The sequence below is a fragment of the Pristis pectinata genome, chromosome 13 (genome assembly GCF_009764475.1).
Source record: "Pristis pectinata isolate sPriPec2 chromosome 13, sPriPec2.1.pri, whole genome shotgun sequence".
NCBI lineage: Eukaryota > Metazoa > Chordata > Chondrichthyes > Rhinopristiformes > Pristidae > Pristis > Pristis pectinata.
Window position 1 is genome coordinate 4,479 of NC_067417.1, and position 21,671 is coordinate 26,149.

A 21,671-nucleotide genomic window follows, 5' to 3' on the forward strand; every position below is an offset into this window, starting at 1 on the left:
AGCCTGGTGGTATGTGCCCTCAGGCTCCTGTATCTTCTGCCTGATGGGAGAGGGGAGAAGAGAGAATGACCCAGGTGGGTGGGGTTTTTGATTATGCTGGCTGCTTCAATAAGGCAGCGAGAGGTATAGACAGAGTCCATGGAGGGGAGGTTGGTTTCCGTGATATGCTGGGCTGTCTCCACAACTTTCTGCAGTTTCTTGCAGTCCCAGGCAAAGCAGTTGCCATACCAAGCTGTGATGCTTTCTATGGTCCATCGATAAAAGTTGGTGAGTGTCAAAGGGGACATGCCAAATTTCTTTAGCCTCCTGAGGAAGCAGGGGCACTGGTGAGCTTTCTTGGCCGTGGCGTCTACGTGGTTGGACCAGGACAGGTTATTGGTGATGTTCACTCCAAGGAACTTGAAGCTCTCAACCCTCTCAACCTCAGCACCATTTATGTAGACAGGTGCATGTACACTGCCCCCTTTCCTGAAGTCAATGACCAGCTCTTTTGTTTTGCTGACATTGAGAGAAAGGTTGTTGTCATGACAGGTCAATAAGCTCTCTATCTCCTTCCTGTACTCCGACTCATCTGTACTCCAACTCTCCATAGACTTCAGCAAGGCTTTTGGCATGATCCCACACAGTATGCTGGTCTGGAAGGTCAGATCATATGGGATCTAGGGTAAGCTAGCCAATTAGTTACAAAATTGGCTAGGTGGCAGGAGTCAGAGTGTAGTCGTGGAGGGTTGTTCTTCAGATGGAGGCTTCAGACTAGTGGTGTGCCACAGGGATCAGTGCTGGGTCTAGTGTGTTTTGTCACCTATATTAATGATTTGGATCACAATATTGTTAACAGATGACACCAAAATTGGTGGTGTAGTGGACAGTGAACAAGGTTACCTAAGATTACAACAGGAACTAGATGAGCTGCGGAAGTGGGCCAAGGAAGGGCAGATGGAATTTAACAGGTGTGAGGTGTTGCATTTTGGTCAGTTAAACCAGGGCAGATATATACAGTAAATGGTAGGGCCCTGAGGAGTGTTGTAGAACAGAGAGACCTAGGAGTACAGGTACATAATTCCCTGAAAAGGGCGACACAGGTAGAGAGGGTGGTGAAGGTGGCTTTTGATATGCTTGCCTTAATTGGTCAGGGCATCAAGTAAAGGAGTTGGGATGTCATGTTGCAACTGTACAAGTTTTTGGTGAGACCACACTTTTTTGAGTATTGTGCATAGTTCTGGTCACCCAGTTCTTGGAAGGATGTCATTAAAGGGTACAGAAAAGATTCAAAAGGATGTTAACAGGAATGGAGGGCTTGAGTATAAGGAGAGGCTGGATAGATCTGGGACCTTTTCCCCTGGAGCACAGGAAACAGAGGAGTGCCCTTATATTAATTACATAAAATCATGAGGAGCATAGTAGATAAGGTGGATGGTCACAGAATTTTTCCCAGGGTAGGGTTGTCTAAAACTAGAGGACATAGATTTAAGGTGAGAGGGGAAAGATTTAAAAGTAACCTGAGGGGCAAGTTTTTCCACACAGAGAGTGGTGAGTATATGGAATAAGCTGTCAGAGGAAGTTGTGGAGGCAGACAAAATTAGTACAATTACAATGTATAAAAGACATTTGGATAGGTACATGGATAGAAAAGGATTTCAGGGACATGGACCAAAAATAGCCAAATGGGACTAGCTCAGATCAACATCTTGATTGGCACAGACAAGTTAGGCCAAAAGGCCTGTTTCCATGCAGTAAGAGTCCATGACTCTTAGCACCATGCAGACAACCAAGAGTTCTTCATACTTGGAGACAGGCATAGAGACTATAGAAGTGAGGCAAAAGAGTAGTGAGGTCATGGACCATATCTGGATTATGGAAGGAGGAGCTGACTGTCTTGAGGCGAATTAAGGTGGATAAGTCCCCAGGACCTGACAAGATGTCCCCTCAGACCTTGTGGGAGGCTAGTGCAGAAATTACAGGGGTCCTGGCAGAGATATTTAAAATGTCCTTAGCCACAGGTGAGGTGCCGGAGGACTAATGTTGTTCCGTTGTTCAAGAAAGGCTCTAAGAATAAACCGGGAAATTATAGGCCGGTGGGCCTGATGTCAGTCGTGGATAAATTATTGGAAGGCATTCTAAGGGACAGGATATATAAGTATTTGGATAGACATGGCCTGATTAGGAATATTCAACATGGCTTTGTGCGTGGTAGGTCATGTCTAACCAATCTTATAGAGTTTTTCGAGGAGGTTACCAAGAAGGTTGATGACGGAAAGGCAGTGGACGTTGTCTACCTGAAATTTAGCAAGGCCTTTGATAAAGTCCCACATGGGAGGCTGGACCAGAAGGTTAAGTCACTTGGCATTCAGAATGAAGTAGCCAATTGGATTCAACATTGGCTTAGCGAGAGAAACCAAAGAGTGGTAGCAGATGGTTGTCTCTCTGATTGGAGCCCTGTGACTTGTGGTGTGCCACAGGGATGGGTGCTGGGTCTGTTGTTATTTATCATCAATATTAATGATTTAGATGATAATGTGGTAAACTGGGTCAGCAATTTTGCAGATGACACTAAGATTGGGGGCGTAGTCGACAGCGAGGAAGGCTATCAAAGCTTGCCACATGAACTTATGGATTTCAGCAAGGCGTTTGATAAGGTACCCCATGCGAGGCTCATTGAGAAAGTAAGGAGGCATGGGATCCAAGGGGACATTGCAGTGTGGATCCAGAACTGGCTGGCCCACAGAAGGCAAAGAGTGGTTGTTGAAGGGTCATATTCTGCGTGGAGGTCAGTGACCAGTGATGTACCTCCGGGATCTGTACTGGGACCCTTGCTCTTTGTGATTTTTATAAACGACCTGGATGAGGAAGTGGAGGGGTGGATTAGTAAGTTTGCAGATGACACAAAGGTTGGGGGTGTTGTGGATAGTTTGGAGGGCTGTCAGAGGTTACAGAGGGACATAGATAGGATGCAAAGTTGGGCTGAGAAGTGGCAGATGCAGGTCAACCCAGATAAGTGTGAAGTGATTCATTTTGGTAGGTCAAATATGATGGCAGAATATAGTACTAATGGTAGGACTCTTGGCAGTCTGGAGGATCAGAGGGATCTTGGGGTCCGAGTCCATAGGACGCTCAAAGTGGCTGCACAGTTTGACTCTGTGCTTAAGAAGGCATATGGTGGATTGTCCTTCATTAATCAGGGAATTGAATTTAGGAGCCGAGAGGTATTGTTGCAGCTATATAGGTCCCTGGTCAGGCCCCACTTGGACTATTGTGCTCAGTTCTGGTTGCCTCACTACAGGAAGGATGTGGAAGCCATAGAAAGGGTGCAGAGGAGATTTACAAGGATGCTGCCTGGAATGCGGAGCATGCCTTATGAAAGCAGGTTGAGGGAACTCGGCCTTTTCTCCTTGGAGTGACAGAGGATGAGGGGGGACCTGACTGAGGTATATAAGATGATGAGAGGTATTGATTAGGTAGATAGTCAGAGGCTTTTCCCCAGGGCTGAAATGATGGCCACAAGAGGACATAGGTTTAAGGTGCTGGGGAGTAGGTATAGAGGAGATGTCAGGGGTGAGTTTTTTATTCATAGAGTGGTGAGTGTGTGGAATGGGCTGCCAGCAACGGTGGTGGAGGTGGATACGATAGGGCCTTTTAACAGACTGTTGGATAGGTACATAGAACTGAGAAAAATAGAGGGGTATGGGTAATCCTAGTAATTTCTAGGGTCGGAACATGTTCAGCACAGCTTTGTGGACAAGGGCCTTAATTGTGCTGTAGTTTTTCTATGTTTCTATGTTCTCTGTAACTTGACCAGTTAGGAAATTGGGCTGAAAAATGACAGATGGAATTTAATGCAGACATGTGTGAGGTGTTGCACTTTGGGAGGACAAACCAGGGTAAGACTTACACAGTGAATGGTAGGGCTCTGAGGTGTGCAGTAGAACGAAGGGACTTGGGAATAAAGATCCATAATTCCTTGGAAGTGGCATCACAGCTAGACAGGGTTGTAAAGAGAGCTTTTGGAACATAGGCCTTCATAAATCAGGGCATTGGGTACAGGATATGGGATGTTATGTTTAAGTTCTGCAAGATGTCAGTGAGGCCGAATTTATTGTGTGCAGTTCTGGTCACCTACCTGCAGGAAAGATATCAATAAGCTTGAAAGAGTGTAGAGAAAATTTACACGGATGTTGCCGGGACTTGAGAATCTGAGTGTAGGGAAAGGATGAGTAAGTTAGGACTTTATTCCCTGAAGCACAGGAGAATGAGGGGAGATCTTATAGAGGTATACAAAGTTATAAGGGGTATAGATAGAGTGAATGGATGCGGGCTTTTTCCCCTCAAGTTGGGTGAGACTGGAACTGGAGGACATAGGTTTAGGGTGAAAGATAAAATATTTAAGGTGAAAGATAAAATATTTAAGGTGAATCTGAGGGGAAACTTTTTTCACTCAGAGGGTGGTGCGAGTGTGCAATGAGCTGCCAGTGGAAGTGGTAGATGTGCGTGCAATTGTAACATTCAAGAGAAGTTTGGATAGGTACATGAATGGGAGGGGTTTGGAGGGATATGGTCCAGGTGCAGGTAGATGGGACTAGGCAGAAGATTAGGTCGGCATGGACTGTTTCTGTGCTGTAGTACTCTGACTCTATGACTTGTTGGGCACAAGGATTGAATGAGAGAGAGAGAGAGAGAAAGAGAGAGAGGCATTAGGAGATGGCTGTTACTGAGATAAGCAACCAGATGGTTTCTTTGCTCTGTAGGATAATCCTGAAATAATAACTTATTTTGGCTGACCCAGATCATACTTAATGTATATCCAAACCAGATCTGGCAATGTTTGGCTGAGTCTGTTGCATGCCAGAAAACTTGAAATTATGCTCCTTAAAATAATATCGTATGGATAGAATAGCTGAATGTCCACCATCATTCATCATTCCGACTGAGGCACTGAAAGTAAGAAGTTAGAAACAGAGGAGACCACTCAATTCCTCATGCTGGTTTCACAATTCATTTGGTGAATCTGTACTTCAATTCCATTCACTTGCTTTTGTTTCTCTTTGTTCATATTCTCAAACAATAAAAATAAAATAACCTCATTCTTGAAAATTTCAATTTACCCCCAGAATACACATTCTGTGAGGTAAATATGAAACACACAATTCACATTATTTTTTTGTGGGGGGAAAAGGACCTGATTTCACGGCTAAATGTTTCACTGTAATTAAGTTCACACTCTTAGGAAGGAAGGGTAAAATGGCTAATGCTGTGCAGGGTAATGGACTTGCAGTAAAAATATATACAATAGAAGGTATAAAAACTTTATGGATTAATGCACACAAATATCAAGGAAAGTAATTAAGTACAACATCAACAAAAATAACACAAATTTTAGAAAATTGTACTGATGGACAAGCCCAAATATTTAATCTTATACTCAGTGAAGGCCTGAACCATTGTATGTATTTCCACTAGACGAAATTTAATACAGATTTCTTAAATCATTTAAACCCAAGGAAACAGGAGGGGATAAAATATTCTACCTGGTGAGTTGGCATGGACGAGTTGGGCTGAAGGGCCTGTTTCCACGCTGTATAACTCTGTCACTCTATGTGATGATCTAGAATGGATGAGACTGCAGATGCTGGAACTTGAAGCCATAAGCAATCTGCTGGAGAAACTTGGTGGGTTGACGTTTGAGGTCAAAACCCAGCCTTAGGACTAAGAGTGAAAAGGGAAAATCTTTCCCACCTCTATCCTCAGTCCTGATGCAGGGTTTCAATATGAAACATTGACAATTCCCTTTCCCCCACAGATGCTGCTTGACCCACTGAGTTTATTCAGCAGATTGTTTGTTGCCGATGGTTTACAATGTTTTGCCCGGGAGTGGAACTAATTGGAAAGTCCTACCAAAGATTTGGCAGATATGAATGGCCAAGTAGCCTATTTTGCTGTATTTGAATTTACATGTACAGTGTTGACGTAGGATGGAGCAGATTGTAAATAATTCAATATATGAATCTAATTAATGTCAAATTCCTCCCAAACTTGCACAGAATTAAAAACCTTTGTAAAGACTTGGTATTATTAAGTTGTTAATTATGAGTCTACCTCCCCCATCTCTTCATCAGGACAACAATAATATTCTACAAAGCAGATCTGTCCATCTTCATTCCGGATCATGTATTGCAAGGAGAGAAATCCCCGGTTATCTGTGCGGAGTGAAACTTTAGAGGAGAGAGCCAAGGCTTTAGTAGATGGCTTCAGTAATGATATTTTGTACCTGATCAGAAGAGAAGAAGATTACTTTTGAATCACCTCACAATTTTACTCAAATGGCAAGCACAGTATTAAGAGACCAGTCAATGTTCCATCTTACCTATTGCACTGGGTCTGGTTGCAATGGAATGCCTCAATCATATCAGAGTCTTTTGGATAATCGCAGTGCATGCTCCCAGCATCACCAAAAGTAGATAATCTGAAACAGAAATGACACTAACTATAAGTTAACAAACAAGAGCAGAAAGGGTGGACTGGAATTGGAAGCTAACATGAAACTGTGACAAAGCAGAGCAGCCACTTTGTTATTGTCAGAGGAATTGAGATCTATGGGTTTAATTGCAGGAAAGTGGTGCCGAAGTAAAAGGTCAGTCACAATCTCTTTGAATACAGGAAAGGCAATAGGGCTGAATGGCCTATTAATGCTTCTCTTTTTTATGTTATGATGGAATGGCAATACATTTCCATATCTGATTGGTGTGTGACTTGTCGGGTAACCTGCAAGTGAAATTCTCATACACCTGCTGCTCTTGTCCTTGGTGGGAGAGATTGAAGATTTGATAGATGCTGTCAGGAAGGCTCAGCAAGTAACTGAGCAAGTAACTGCAGTACATTTTGTAGACTGTACACTCTGCAGCCACAGTGTACCAGTGATGGCGGGACTGGATAGATGGGATACCAATCAAGGTACTTTGTTGGCACTACATGATCCAGACTTGATTTTTCATACTTAATCTGAGCAGGTGGAAGGGAGAGCCGTGGTGAGTGGAGGCAGAGGCTCTCAGAATATTTAAGTATCTAGGTGTGCATTTGAAACACCAAAGCATAGAAGGCTATGGACCAAGTGCTGGTAATGGGATTAGTAGAGATATTTGATGGTTGGCATAAACGTGGTACTCAAAAGGTTTGTTTCCGTGCTATATGAACATTTTGAAGGTAGTGATCCATAATTCAGTTAGATTTAGATTTAGCAAGTTATTGAAAAGGATAAAAGAATAAGAGGTGTAAAATTTATAAATCAGAGTGAGGTCAATTTTACTGGGCTGAAGTATTATTCATTACAAGGGCACTGCTTGAAGATGAAGTGTTTCAGTGCAGTAGAAAGCTTTGAGCATATGAGAGTGAAACTTCAGACTTTATTCAACATAGATTTCACTTTCTCAAGAATTGGTGGTACAGGCTGCAAGTTTGGAAGGTGCTGTCAAAATACTCCTGGTGATTAACCACAATGCATTTTGTTGAAAGTAGCTTTTGCAGCTGAAGTGTCTTATAGGAGAACATGAAGGTTCTAGTATTGTTTGCAGTATCTATCAAATAGGCTTGTTTTCTATAGGTGATGTCAAGTTTCTTGAGTATTGTTGGGGTGCAAGGCAACTGGAGAGTATTCCATATGTCTTGTAGATGGGGGAAAGGCTTCGGGGAGTCAGGAGGTGAATATAGGATACTCAGATTCTGAACAACACATACAGCCATAGTATTTATGTGAATTGTATAGTTACGTCTAGTTCATGTTATGTCAGAAGTACCAATAGTGCCAAAAGTGTGGGACTCAAGAGTGATGCTCATACTGATGAGTGTTAAGGGTAGGTATTTAGACTATTACAGGAGATAGTCATTGGCTAGCACTTATGTGGCATAAATGTTACTTGCCACTTATCAACTTATGAATGAATATGTCCAGAAAAGATATGGATTTCCCCATTTTCTGAAGAAATGCAGGAGATTCTATAACAAGGTCCTGAGGATGAGATGGTTGTGGTAGTTGTAAATTGGTCAACTTTCTCTGAATGAGGTATGACTCAGCCAGTGGAGATTTTTCCTCTTGATTGCCATTGACTTCAGTATTATCAAGACTCCTTGATGCTGCACTTAGTCAAATGTTGTTAAAGGCAGTCACTCTGAGCCCAGCTCCGGGAATGACCTCTCCTGCCCTCATTGGACTAAGGGTGTAATGCATTGTCTGGAGCCAAGTGATTCTGACAAATCCCAATTGAGCATTAGGGAATAAGTATTGCTTGATGGTACTGTCAATGGCACCTCCCCTCATTGGAATAACTGACTGGCTGGTATCAACTGGATTAGATTTATACTATATTGTTTAATAATTGTTTGTGTTGTTAATGAACCAAACTAAACATGGTTCATTCTAGAGCTGAAAGTTCTAATGCCATACTCTACAAGACTGGGATAATGGCACCCCAATATCATAGACTATTGATCATACCCTCATGTACAGTACACACCCACATCCGGGACGAGGTAATGGCAAGCATCAATACAAAGCACTGATATGGCTCTGACACATTGATGATGACCAGAGGGGCTATGAGGTATACCAGAGAGGGAGAACACAGGAGTGGTGAAAATCAGGAATCCTCTCCTGTGAACAGACTCATCTGCATATTGTCAAAGTTGAAGATGTGTTGGAACTGAAATGGGATGCTTTTATTCTGATTACATATTATGGTGTGTTCCAAGTTCCCCAGTACCTGAAATATGGTTTCTCTGGCGACATTGTAATCTGCAGCACTTCACTGCTCATATCAAGTTCTGCAAATGCCTCCCGCAGGCTCTCTGATTGTAAAATAATTTTATTTATAACATTTGTGCTGCAAAAATCAAAATCAAGAGTTTCCTCTGGTTCTTGAGTCTGAATCTTACAAACAGTTACCACACCACTCTCTTCCAGGAACAATGTGAGGGGATAGCCATATCCACGATAACACATTCTGAGGGCTGTTGTCACTCCTACAGAGAAGGAAAATTAAATCAGTCAGACAGCTCAATTGCAACATTGATAATAAATCAACTCATCTCTAAAAAGGTAGGGTCAACCGGAGCAGCTATTGTGAGGGTGGCCAGTGTAGGAGTGGGGAGCTGAAGCTTTGGCTCAGGCTTCAGCATGAACAGGCTGAGTTAGTGGCCCAGTTGTTGGGATTGAGAGCAGATCTTTAAAAAGGCAGATCTCATTGATTGGCTAATTGGAGGGCAGTTTATCCAATCAAAGGAAGGTAAGCTTAAGTGGAGTGGCCATTGTGAGATTGGGGAGTTGAGGCTTTAGCTCAAGAAGTTTTGGTGAGGAGGCAAAGGTAAGGTTTTATTTTGCTGTTCATCCTCTCTACTTGATTCAGCGTAGGCAGGATAGTAGTTAGGGCAGTGGAATGCTCCTCCTGCAAGATGTTGGAAGTCAGGGACCCTCAGTCTCCCTGATGACTACATCTGTGGGAAGTACACCCAGCTGCAGCTCCTGACAAATGGGGTAAGGAACTGCAGCTGGATTTGGATGTACTCAGGATATTCTGGGAAGCTGAGAGCATCATAGATGAGACTTTTACTGAGGTAGACACACCCAAGGTACAAGCTTCAGATAGATGGATGACCACCAGGAAAAGTAAGGGGAGTAGGCAATCAGTGCAAGGTTCCCCTTGGTGTACGATACTGTTGAGGGGTGATGTTCTTTCAGGGGCTAGCAGCAGTAGTCGGGTCTCTAGCACTGTGACCAGCTCTGAGGCTCAAAGGGAAAGGGTGCAGTCAGATAGGGCGATAGTGACAGGAGACTCGATAGGGGCCAGATAGGAGATTCTGCGGCTGCAGAAGAGATGCCAGGATGCTGTGTTGCCTCATGGATGCCAGGGTTAAGGGTGTCTCTGAGTAACTGCAGAAAATTCTTGAGGGGGAGGGTGAACAGCCAGAGTTTGTTGTACATGTTGGTGCAAATGACATGAATAGAACAAGGGATGAGATCCTGCAGAATGAGTATAGGGAGTTAGGTAAGAAGAAGCAGGACCTCTAGGTTAGTGCTCTCTAGATTACTCCAGGTGCCACATGCTAGCGAGGTCAGAAATAGAAGGATGAGTCAGACTGAATCTGGCTGAGGAGCTGGTGCAGGGATTCAAGTTCTTGGACCATTGGGATCTCTTCCGGGTCAGAGGCAACCTGTACGCAAGAGATGGGTTGCACTTGAACCAGAGAGGGGCAAATATCTTTGCAGGGAAATTTGTTAGTGCTACACGGGAGGGTAGAGTCTGAGCAGGAGCAAGTCATGGGATAAAGCAGTAAGTCAGTGAGAGCAAGTTTAGTAATCAAACTAGCCAGGGCACATTAAAGGCAAAGAGAGGAATACTCAGTTAAACTGCATTCATTTCAATGCACGAGGTTTAACAGGTAAAGCAGATGGAACTCAGAGCGTGGATTGGCCAGAGTGGGATGTTATGGCCATAACAGAAACTGAGAAAAGGGCAGTTTTTTTATATATTTTTTAATAGGGTTTTAATTATAAGGGTTAGTTTTTAATAGGATTGTGATTATTAGGGTTAGATTTTTATAAGGTTCTTTTTTAATTGTTTCTATAAGTTTTAGTCGGGAAGAGTGGGGGTTGGACTGCGCTGGCGCGGCACGGGCAGTTTAAAAAGCAAACAGCTCACAAGATCACAAGATAAGGGAGCAGAAGCAGGCCATTCGGCCCATCGAATCTGCTCCAAGGAAAAGGGAAAAAGAAATGGGGTGGGAAAAAAGAGAGAGAGAAAAAAAAAACTATTCTAATCCCATTTGCCAGCCTTATCCCCATATCCCTTGATACCCTGACTATTTAGATATCTGTCTATCTCCTCCTTGAATACCCCCACTGATCTGGCCTCCACTGCTGTGTGTGGCAAGCTACATCCAGCGGGCAGCTGAGTGAGAGGGAGCAGAGTGGTTGGGCTTTGGCTTAAGGGGCTTCGGCATAAAGGGACGAGGCAAGTGAGTAGCTGGTAGGTAGGTAAAGGTAAGGTTTACCTGTTATCTGTGATAAATATTTAAGTAGGAAAAACTAGGGGGAAAAGAAAAGGAATTAGTTCAGCTGGAGGACAGGGTGGTATGGTGCAGTTGCTTGATGTGGGAACTTGTGGACCTTGCTGTGGTGCTTGAGGCTGGAGGAACTTCGGCTCAAAATCGATGAGCTGGAGTTACAGCTTCAAACACTGCGCAGCATCAGGGAGGGGGAGAGTTTTGTAGATACTGTACATCAGGAGACGGTCACCCCCCCCTTAGAGCAGGTAATTCTGGAGTCCAGGAAGTAGATAGAATGGTGACTGTCAGGGGAAGGAAAGGGAAAAAGAAAACAAACAGGCAGATAGAGCTGAGGACCCCGGAGGCTGTTCCCCTTATTCACAGGTTTTCCACTTTGGAGACTGTTCAGGGAGATGACCTGCTGGGGCTGAGCAGCAGCAGCCAGGTCTATGGCACTGGGACCGGTCCTGCTGCTCAGAAGGGAAGGGAGGAAAAGAGGAAGGTGGTAATGATAGGGGACTCGATAGTCAGGGAAACAGGAGGTTCTGTGGCAGTGAGCATGAATCCCGGATGGTTTGTTGCCTCCCAGGTGCCATTGTCTGGGATGTCACTGATCGGGTCCACAGGATTCTAAAGCAGGAGGGAGAACAGCCAGAAGTCATGGTTCATATTGGTACCAACGACATAGGTAGGAAGAGGGATGAGGTCCTGAAAAGTGAGGTTAGTGAGCAAGGCAGAAGGCTGAAGGACAGGACCTCAAGGGTAGCGATCTCAGGATTGCTGCCAGTGCCACGCGATAGTGAAGGTAGGAATAGGAGGAGATGGTAGATAAGTGCGTGGCTGAGAAGTTGGTGCAGGAGGGAGGGTTTTAGATTTTTGGGATCTCTTTTGGGGAAGGTGGGACCTGTACAGAAAGGACGGGTTACACCCGAACTTGAGGGGGGCCAATATCCTTGCGGCCAGGTTTGCTAGGGTGGTTCAGGAGGGTTTAAACTAGATTGCGAGGGGGAAAGGAACCGGAGGAGTAGGTCAGAGGAAGAAGGGGATGGGGAAAAGTCAGATATGACAGGTAGAGAGGCTTTCAGGAAGGAGAAGCAGAGTACAGGCTACAAAAGTAGTAAGGTGGATGGGCTAAAGTGCATTTACTTGAATGCGAGAAGCATCAGGGATAAGGGAGATGAACTGAGAGCTTGGATAAGTACATGGGACTATGATATTGTGGCTATTACAGAGACATGGCTGACATCGGGGCAGGAATGGATATTGAATATTCCTGGTTTTCAGTGTTTTAAAAGGGATAGGGAGGGGGGGAGAAGAGGAGGAGGGGTGGCGATACTGGTCAGGGACACAGTTACAGCTGCAGAAAGGGTAGATAATGTAGAAGAATCCTCTCTTGAGTCAATATGGGTGGAAGTTTAGGAATAAGAAAGGGGCAGTTACCCTCCTGGGAGTATTCTATAGGCCCCCCGGTAGCAGTAGGGATACTGAGGAGCAGATTGGGAGGCAGTTTTTGGAGAGATGTGAAAATAGCAGGGTTATTATAATGGGAGACTTCAACTATCCAAATATTGATTGGCACCTACTTAGTGCCAAAGGTTTAAACAGGGTGCAGTTTGTTAAGTGTGTGTCCAGGACGGATTCCTGACGCAGTATGTTGACAGGCCGACGAGAGGGAATGCCATATTAGATCTAGTTTTAGGTAAAGAACCAGGTCAGGTGACAGATCTATCGGTGGGTGAGCATTTGGGGGACAGTGACCATTGCTCCATAACCTTTAGAATTGTCATGGACAGGGATAGGAGCAAAGAGGACGGGAAGATATTTAATCGGGGGAAGGCGAATTATGAGGCTATAAGGCAAGAACTTGGGAGTGTAAATTGGGCTGACATTTTTGAAGGGAAATGTACTATGGAGATGTGGTCAATGTTCAGGGATCTTTTGCAGGATGTTAGGGATAAATTTGTCCCGGTGAGGCAGAGAAGGAATGGTAAGGTGAAGGAACCGTGGGTGACGAGAGAGATGGAACAACTAGTTAGGAAGAAGAGGGCAGCATATATAAGGTGTAAGCAGCAAGGATCGGACAGGGCTCATGAAGAATATAGAGTAGCAAGGAAGGAACTTAAGAAAAGGCTGAGAAGAGCGAGAAGGGGACGTGAAAAGGCTTTGGCGAGTAGGGTTAAGGAGAATCACAAGGCTTTTTTCTCGCACGTAAAGAGCAGAAGGATGGCTAGGGTAAAGGTAGGTCTGATTAAAGACAAAGGTGGGAGGATGTGCCTGGGAGCTGTGGAAGTGGGTGAGGTTCTCAATGAATACTTCTCTTCAGTATTCACCAAGGAGAGGGGTCTTGATGATGCTGAGAATAGTGTAGGTGAGGGTAATGTTCTAGAGTATGCAGATATTAAGAGAGAGGATGTGTTGGAGTTGTTAGAAAATATTAGGACAGATAAGTCCCCGGGGCCTGACGGAATATTCCCCAGGCTGCTTCGTGAGGCAAGGGAGGAGATTGCTGAACCATTGGTTAGGATCTGAGTCCTTGTTGTCAACGGGGATGGTACCAGAGGATTGTAGGGTGTCGAATGTTGTCCCCTTATTCAAAAAAGGTAGTAGGAATAAGTCAAGGAATTACAGACCGGTGAGCCTTACGTCTGTGGTTGGTAAGCTGTTGGAAAGGATTCTAACAGATAGGATCTATGAGCATTTGGAGAAACATGGACTGATTAGGGACAGCCAGCATGGCTTTGTGAAGGGAAGATCTTGCCTCACAAGCCTGATAGGGTTCTTTGAGGAGGTGACCAGGAAGATTGATGAGGGTAGTGCAGTGGATGTGGTCTACATCGATTTTAGTAAGGTGTTTGACAAGGTTCCACATGGTAGGCTTCTTCAGAAGGTCAGAGGCCAAGGGATCCGGGGAAGCTTGGCCGTGTGGATTCAAAATTGGCTTGCCTGTAGAAAGCAGAGGGTTGTGGTGGAGGGAGTGCATTCCGATTGGAGGGCTGTGACTAGTGGTGTCCCACAGGGATCGGTTCTGGGACCTCTACTTTTTGTGATATTTATTAACGACTTAGATGAGGGGGTGGAAGGCTGGGTTAGCAAGTTTGCAGATGACACAAAGATTGGTGGTGTTGTGGATAGTGTGGAGGGCTGTCGAAGCTTGCAGAGGGATATTGATAGGATGCAGAGCTGGGCTGACAAGTGGCAGATGGAGTTCAATCCAGAGAAGTGTGAGGTAGTACACTTTGGAAGGACAAACTCCAAGGCGGAGTACAAGGTAAATGGCAGGATTCTGGGCAGTGTAGAGGAGCAGAGGGATCTGGGGGTTCATATCCACAGATCACTGAAAGTTGCCTTGCAGGTGGATAGGATAGTTAAGAAAGTTTATGGGATGTTAGCTTTCATAAGTTGGGGGATCGAGTTTAAGAACTGCGAAGTGATGATACAGCTTTACAAAACTCTGGTTAGGCCACACTTAAGAGTACTGTGTCCAGTTCTGGTCACCTCATTATTGGAAGGATGTGGAGGCATTGGAAAGGGTGCAGAGGAGATGTACCAGGATGCTGCCTGGATTAGAGAGTATGGATTATGAGGAGAGACTAAAGGAGCTAGGGCTGTTCTTATTGGAGAGGAGGAGGATAAGGGGAGACATGATAGAGGTATACAAGATATTGAGAGGAATAGATAGAGTGGACAGCCAGCACCTCTTTCCCAGGGTGCCAATGCTCAAAACAAGAGGGCATAGCTTTAAGGTATTGGGTGGGAAGTTCAAGGGTGATGTCAGAGGGAGGTTTTTCACCCAGAGAGTGGTTAGTGCATGGAATGCGCTGTCTGGGGTGCTGGTGGAGGCTGATACATTGGAAAAGTTCAAGAGATTGTTAGATAAGCATATGGAGGAATTTAAGTTAGAGGGATATGTGGGAGGAAGGGGTTAGATAGTCTTAGGTGTGGTTTGAAGGGCGGCACAACATGGTGGGCCGAAGGGCCTGTATTGTGCCATATTGTTCTGTGGTTCTCTGGCAGGACTGGCATCTCATTATTCCAGGACACACATACAACAGGGGTGACAGAGGTACAGTTAAGCAACAAGGGGGTGTTGCCTTTTTGATAAGGGAGGATGTAACAGCAGTACTTAGAGATTACATTCTTGGTGGATTGTCCAGTGAGGCGATATGGGTATAACTTAGAAACAAGAAGGGGAGGGTCACTCTAGTGGGGCTAATCATAGATCCCTCAATAGTCAGTGGGAACTTGAGGAGCAAGTGTGTAGAGAAATTGTTCATAGTTGTAAGAATAATAGGGTTGTATTAGTGGGAGATTTTAGTTTCCCCAGTATTGACTGGGCCACCCAGACGGTTAAGGGCCTAGATGGGGTATAATTTGTGAAATGTGTCCAGGACAGTTGCCTGAGTCACTATATAGAGGGCCCTACTTGGAAGGTGCAATACTGGACCTCCTCTTGTGGAACAAGGCAGGGGAAGTAACAGAAGTGGCAGAGAGGGAGCACTTTGGCTCTAGTGATGTTAATTTCATTAGTTTTAAGATAGTAATGGAAAAGGATAAGACAAACCCACAGGTTAGGGTCCTGAACTGCAGCAAGGCTAATATTGGGGAAATTAGGCAGGAATCTAGCAGAGGTCAACTGGCTGAGCCTGTTTGAAGGGAAAGGAACGAATAGCAAGTGGGAGGCTTTTAAGAGTGTGATGGCAAGAGTCCAGAGGCAGCATGTTCCTGTTAGGGTCAAGGGTAAACCTGATAAGTTTAGGGAACCCTGGGTGATGAGAAATATTGAGGCTCTGATCAAGAAAAAGGAGGCATACATTGGGTTTAGGAGGTCAGGGACAAGTGAATCCCTTGATGACTATAAGAAGATTCGAAGAGCAAAGAGGGTATGAGGTGGATCTGGCAGGTAAGGTTAAGGAAAAGCCCTAGAGGTTCTATCGATATATTAAGAATAAAAGGGTGGCTAGGGAGAGAGTAGTAGATCCCCTTAGAGATCAGCAAGGCTGCCTATGTCTCAAGCCGCAGGAGATGGGTGGGATTTTTAACAAATATTTCTCAATGTTTACTGAGGAGAAAATCATGGTTGCTCAAGAGACAAGGGAAAAAAGTGGAGATGTTTTGGAGGACATTCATATTACCAAGGAGGAGGTATCATTAGACACTAGAAATTAATTAGAAATTAAATTTCATCGTTAGACACTGGTGAAGTTCCCGAAGACTGGAAGGTGGCTAATGTTGTTCTGTTGTTTAAGGGTAGCAAGGACAAGACAGGGAACTACAGGCTGGTCAGCCTGACATCAGTAGTAGGGAAGTTCTTGGAGGGAATTCTGAGGGACAGGATCCACCAGCATTTGGGTAGATGGAGTCTGATTAGGAGGAGTCAGCATAGCTTTGTGCATGGAAGGTGATGCTTGATGAAGCGCTTAGCTTTTTGAAGAGGTAACCAAAAAGGTAGATGAGGGCAGGGCAGTGGATATCATCTATTTGGACTTTAGCAAGGCCTTCGACAAAGTCCCGCATGGCAAGTTGGTCTGGAAGGTTTGGTCCCATGGAATCCACGGAGAGCTAGTTAGATAGATTCAAATTGGTTCAAAGGTAGGAAGCAGAGGGTGGTGGTTGAAGGTTGTTTCTCAGAATGGAGGCCGGTGACTAGTGGTGTGCTGCAGGGGTCAGTGTTGGGACTCTTGTTACTTGCTATTTGTATAAATGATTTGGATGTGAATGCACAAGGCTTGATCAGTAAGTCTGTGGAAATTAGGAGGTGTTGTTGATAGTGAAAAAGGTTATTGTAGATTACAGGGGGATCTTGAACAGTTAGGGAAGTGGGCCAAGGAGTGGCAAATGGATTTCAATACAATAAATGTGAGGTGATGCATTTTGGAAAGTCAAACCAGCATAGGACTTGCTATGAATGGCAGAGCACTTGAGAGTGTAATGAAACAGAGGGACCTCTGAGTACAAGTGCATCATTCATTGAAAGTGGCATCACAAGTAGACAGGGTGGTAAAAAAGGCATTTAGCATGCTGGCCTTCATCAGTCAGGGCATTGAATTTGGAGTTGGGACATTAGGTTGCAGTTGTACAAGTCGTTGTTGGGCGGCATTGGAGTACTGTGTGCTGTTTTTGGTCAGCCTGTTATAGGAAAGATGTGGTTAAACTGGAAAGAGTGCAGAAAAGATTTACAAGGAGGGCCTGAGTTCTTGGGAGAGGTTGGCCAGGCTAGGTCTTTATTCCTTGGAACGTACGAGAATAAGGGGCGACCTTATTGAAATGTTTAAAAATTATGAGGCATAGATAAGGTGGATGGTTAAAGTCTTTTTGCCAGGATGAGGGAGTCCAAAACTAGAGGCATAGATCTAGGGTGAGAGGGGAAAGATTTAAAAAGGACCTGAGGGGTAATATTTTCATGCAGAGGGTACTTGGTATATGGAAAGAGCTGCCAGAGAAAGTGGTTGAGGCAGGTACAATAGCATCATTTAAGAAGCACTTGGATAGGTTCATGCAGGAGTGGGGCTTGGAGGGATATGGGCCAAATGCAGGAAATTTGGACTAGCTGGGTGAGCACCATGGTTGGCATGAACTCATTGGGCCAAAGGGCCTGTATCTGTGCTGTATTGCTCTATGACTCTAATAACATTCTGCAAGTTGATCAAGTGTCAACTTTTTACTGCAGACAAGTACAAATCAGCAAAAAAAATACAATTTGAAAATCACAAAAAACTGCAGATGCCAAAAACCTGAATTAAAAACAGGAAAAGCTATAACATCTCAGGAGGTCAGTCAGCATCTGTGGTAAGAGTCAGAACTGAGAATTTTAAATTGCAGAGAGGATGCGAGGGGAAAGCAAATAGCAGCAGAAATCTGGAATCTTCTCCTGGGAGGTGTACCTTTGAGTAAAACCAAGGTGGGTAAATGGAATGAGATGCAAGTAGTCGATCATGATCTAGTTAAATGGGATATTAGAATCAAAGAGCTGAATAGCCTTATTTGCATGGTGTCAGAAAGTTGAAAATGTGCTAGAATCAGAAACCATTTACCTGGCAGGGAACTTGCACTGAATATTGTAAGACAATCTAAAAGAACTGTTAAGTTTATGAGGAACATCACAGAATCCTCTTCAATTCGAAACTCCTGAAAGATACTCGCCTGAAAAAAAAATTCAGAATGCAACATTACTGCATCTCTCTGGGGTGGGAAAAGGAGGGAAGGGGAAGCAGGAAGTGTGGATGAGTGATGAGCTACTTCCTGTGACCCTACCTCTTCACACCAACCCCAGGATTCCCTAGACTCTCGAATATCCACTGACGTCTCCCATAATTCCCTACATGCCCTGAAAGATTTCCCCACATTACCTGGGATTCCACAACACTCCACAAGAACACAAGAAAATAGGAGCAGGAGTTGGTCATAGGCCCTTCAAGCCTCTCTTAGTATTTAATATGATCATGGTTTGTCTCTGCTGATCTCCTCTTCTGTGTCATTTCTCCATCTTAAGATCTTAATATATCTTTATTAGTCACATTTACATTGAAACACACAGTGAAATGCATCTTTTGCGAAGGGTGCTCTGGGGGCAGCCCGCAAGTGTCGCCACGCTTCTGGCACCAACATAGCACGCCCACAACTTCCTAACCCGTACGTCTTTGGAATGTGGGAGGAAACCGGAGCACCCAGAGGAAACCCATGCAGACACGGGGAGAACGTACAAACTCCTTACAGACAGTAGCCGGTATGAACCCGAGTCTAAGAGTCTTTATCACCTCCACCTTAAAACCTCTAATGGTCCAGCTCCACCACCAAAGGGGCACAGAATTTCCAGAGATCTGGCCCTCTGAGAGAAGAAATTTCTATGTACCTCAGTTTTGAATGGACTGGCTGCTTGGTGTCGTAGTTATGTCCCCTGTTCAAGACTCCTCCCACTAATGAAACCTCCCAACATATACCCTTGGGACCTTTTTGTCTGAATAAGGTCAGAACTCATCTTCTAAACTAAGGAATACAAACCTAAACCATTTAGTCTCTCTTGGTAGGATGACCCACTCATTCCAGGAATTAGCCTGGTGAATCTGCTTTGGACTACATCTAGTACTGCTTTTTTTTAGTTAAGGGGACAAAAATTGTGCACAGTATTCCAGGTGTGGCCTCACCAACACCCTGTATGATTGCAACAAACTGCCCAATTTTTAAACTCTAAGCCCCTTGTAATGAAGGGCAAAATGCTATTTGCCACCTTAACTACTTGGAACTGCTGGCTAGCTTTTTGTGATTAATGCACTAGAACACCTGGATACCTCTGTACTTTACTCACTTTCAGTCTTCCTCCATTTGGATAATAATCTGCCTTTGAAAGTGTATGATCTCACCCTTCCCCACATTAAACTCCATTTGCCAGTCTTTTGTCCACTCACTCAATCTATCTCTATCCTGTTGCAGAATCGCAGTTTTCTTTATCATAACATGCCCTTCCACAGCAGTGCCCAGGATTTCCCGTGCTCCCCAACAACACCCAAGGATTCACCAGCCTCCTATATCCAACTCGTGGGTTGAAAGCTTCCCCAACTCACTCAGCATGCAGCCACCTGGATTCCCCACCGCCCAACACCCATCTCTGACCAAGCTCCCCAACAACCTTCTCTCCCCAGCTCCTTCCTCTACCTCCTCCAGCTCACCAATGTCTTCTTCCTCCTATTCCCCTCTCACCATTTCCCCAATTCATCCTCTCACCAACTACCTACAAATCCCCAGCCCCACACCCCCACCCTCCCTCACTACACCACCCATCTACCCTTAATCCCCCTCCGTCCCTCCCCAAACCTTAGCCTCCAACCTTTCTGGCCACCCACCCAGAGAATGTAGGTGAACCCCTAAATGAATAATTCTCATCTCCAAAAAGGACATTGACATTGGATAATTCAGCAAGGGGAATCTTGAAATTCTAGAATGTTATCATTAAAGAAGTATTAATTGCCTTTGTGGGCTAAAAGGTGGATAAATCTCAAGGCCTGTTGAGATACATCTCAAGCTGCCATGGGAGGAGATTGCTAGGAGCCTGATGGAGATTGTTTAATCTTTGCTGGCTGTAGATAAGGTGCCAGATGACTGAGGATACAAGTGTGCGACCTTTACTCAAGAAGGCAACAGTGACAGGCCAAGTAATTACAGGCGAGTGAGTCTACCATCAGTAAGTTATTGGAGAAACTTCTGATACACAAGATTATTTAACACTTGGAAAGGCAGAAATTAATCAAGATAGTTAGCATTGCTTTGCTAGGGGAGATCTTGTCTGAATTTTACTGATTTCTTTTTCAAAGAAGTAACTAAATTTATTGATGATTAGAGTGAGGATGATGGATTTCACCAAAACATGACAAGGTTCAACACAAGAGACTGATCCAAAGGTTAGAGCACCTGGATCCAAGATAAATTGTCAAATTAAATCCAAAATTGCCCTCATGATAAGAGACAGTACAAGATGGTAGAGTTGATTTTTGTGATTCGATGTACAAATTGTATACTGCAGGGATCAGTGCTGTTACATACCTGATTTGGACATGGAAGAAGGAGGTATGAATACGAAGTACGCAGGTGACATGATGTTGGTGGTGGTGTCAATAGTGAGGACAGTCAGAGCCATATTGCACAAGACAGGGCCTTTGTCCCACTGAGGCCCAGTCGGCCATAAAGCCCATTTACACCAATTCCACCACTCACAGAATACATCGGGCAACTAACAATGGCCAACTAACTAAGGAACCCGCATGTCTTTGGGATGTGGGAGTAAACTGCGTCCTCCTCTTCCTCCCCTCCTTCCTTCACCTCCCCCGCCTCCCTCCCATGCCTCCTCTTCTTCCTTCTTTCTCCCTCAACCCCCTCCCCTTTCTTCTATCATCCTTCCTCCTGGTTTTCTCTACCAACCCAACACGAATGCCGGGGCTCCCACCCCCCAGATCTCCCACCCACCCTCCTCCGGCTTCAACCACCCCACCCTGCTCCAGCTTCACCCCCCCCCCTCCCCGGCTTCACCCCCCCCCCCCCCTCCCCGGCTTCACCCCCCCCCCCCCTCCCCGGCTTCACCCCCCCCCCCCTCCCCGGCTTCACCCCCCCCCCCCCCTCCCCGGCTTCACCCCCCCCCCTCCCCGGCTTCACCCCCCCCCTCCCCGGCTTCACCCCCAGCCCGACTCCCCGGTACCTGGATGAATGCGTTGCCCTGGACACTCTTGGCCGCCTCGGCCGTCACCCTGATACCGTTGGCCGAGGCGAAGAAGGTGGCCTGGTCTCGGAAGTGGACGGCCTTCAGAAGGTTGGACAGATTTCGAGCGTTGTCCAAACTAGCGACTAAAAACAAACCGGTCGTCGGCGGCCGGGAGCTCCGCACACTCGGGCATCGCGCCCAACCTCCGGCCGGCTTCGCCGCCAATCCGCCGTCAAAACCCTTCCTCGGAACTCTCGCTTCAAATCAAACGTTCCTACCAAGCCCGGACAGAAGACCCGGAGGCACCGACGGGCAAGCCGAGCGTTTCCATGGCACCACCCTCACCGGCACCTCAGTGATGGAGGAAACTCGCTGACCGCCAGTGAGAACTAACATACATCGAGGATCTTTGGCTTCTGAATTAAGTTGGATTGGGATGGGGTTTGGCAGACAGAGG

General features: G+C 45.3%; 1 protein-coding gene across 1 annotated transcript; it reads right to left on the minus strand.

Annotated features, from left to right (window-relative positions):
- Positions 1-5,286: 5,286 nt before the first annotated feature.
- rad1 (RAD1 homolog (S. pombe)) lies at positions 5,287-21,407 on the minus strand. Its single transcript, XM_052028669.1, is given in 6 exon segments — positions 5,287-6,262; positions 6,359-6,457; positions 8,748-9,006; positions 18,060-18,168; positions 21,212-21,361; positions 21,363-21,407. Coding segments are annotated over 6 exon segments (846 nt in total). The 3' UTR covers positions 5,287-6,078.
- Between the last annotated feature and the right edge of the window lie 264 nt (positions 21,408-21,671).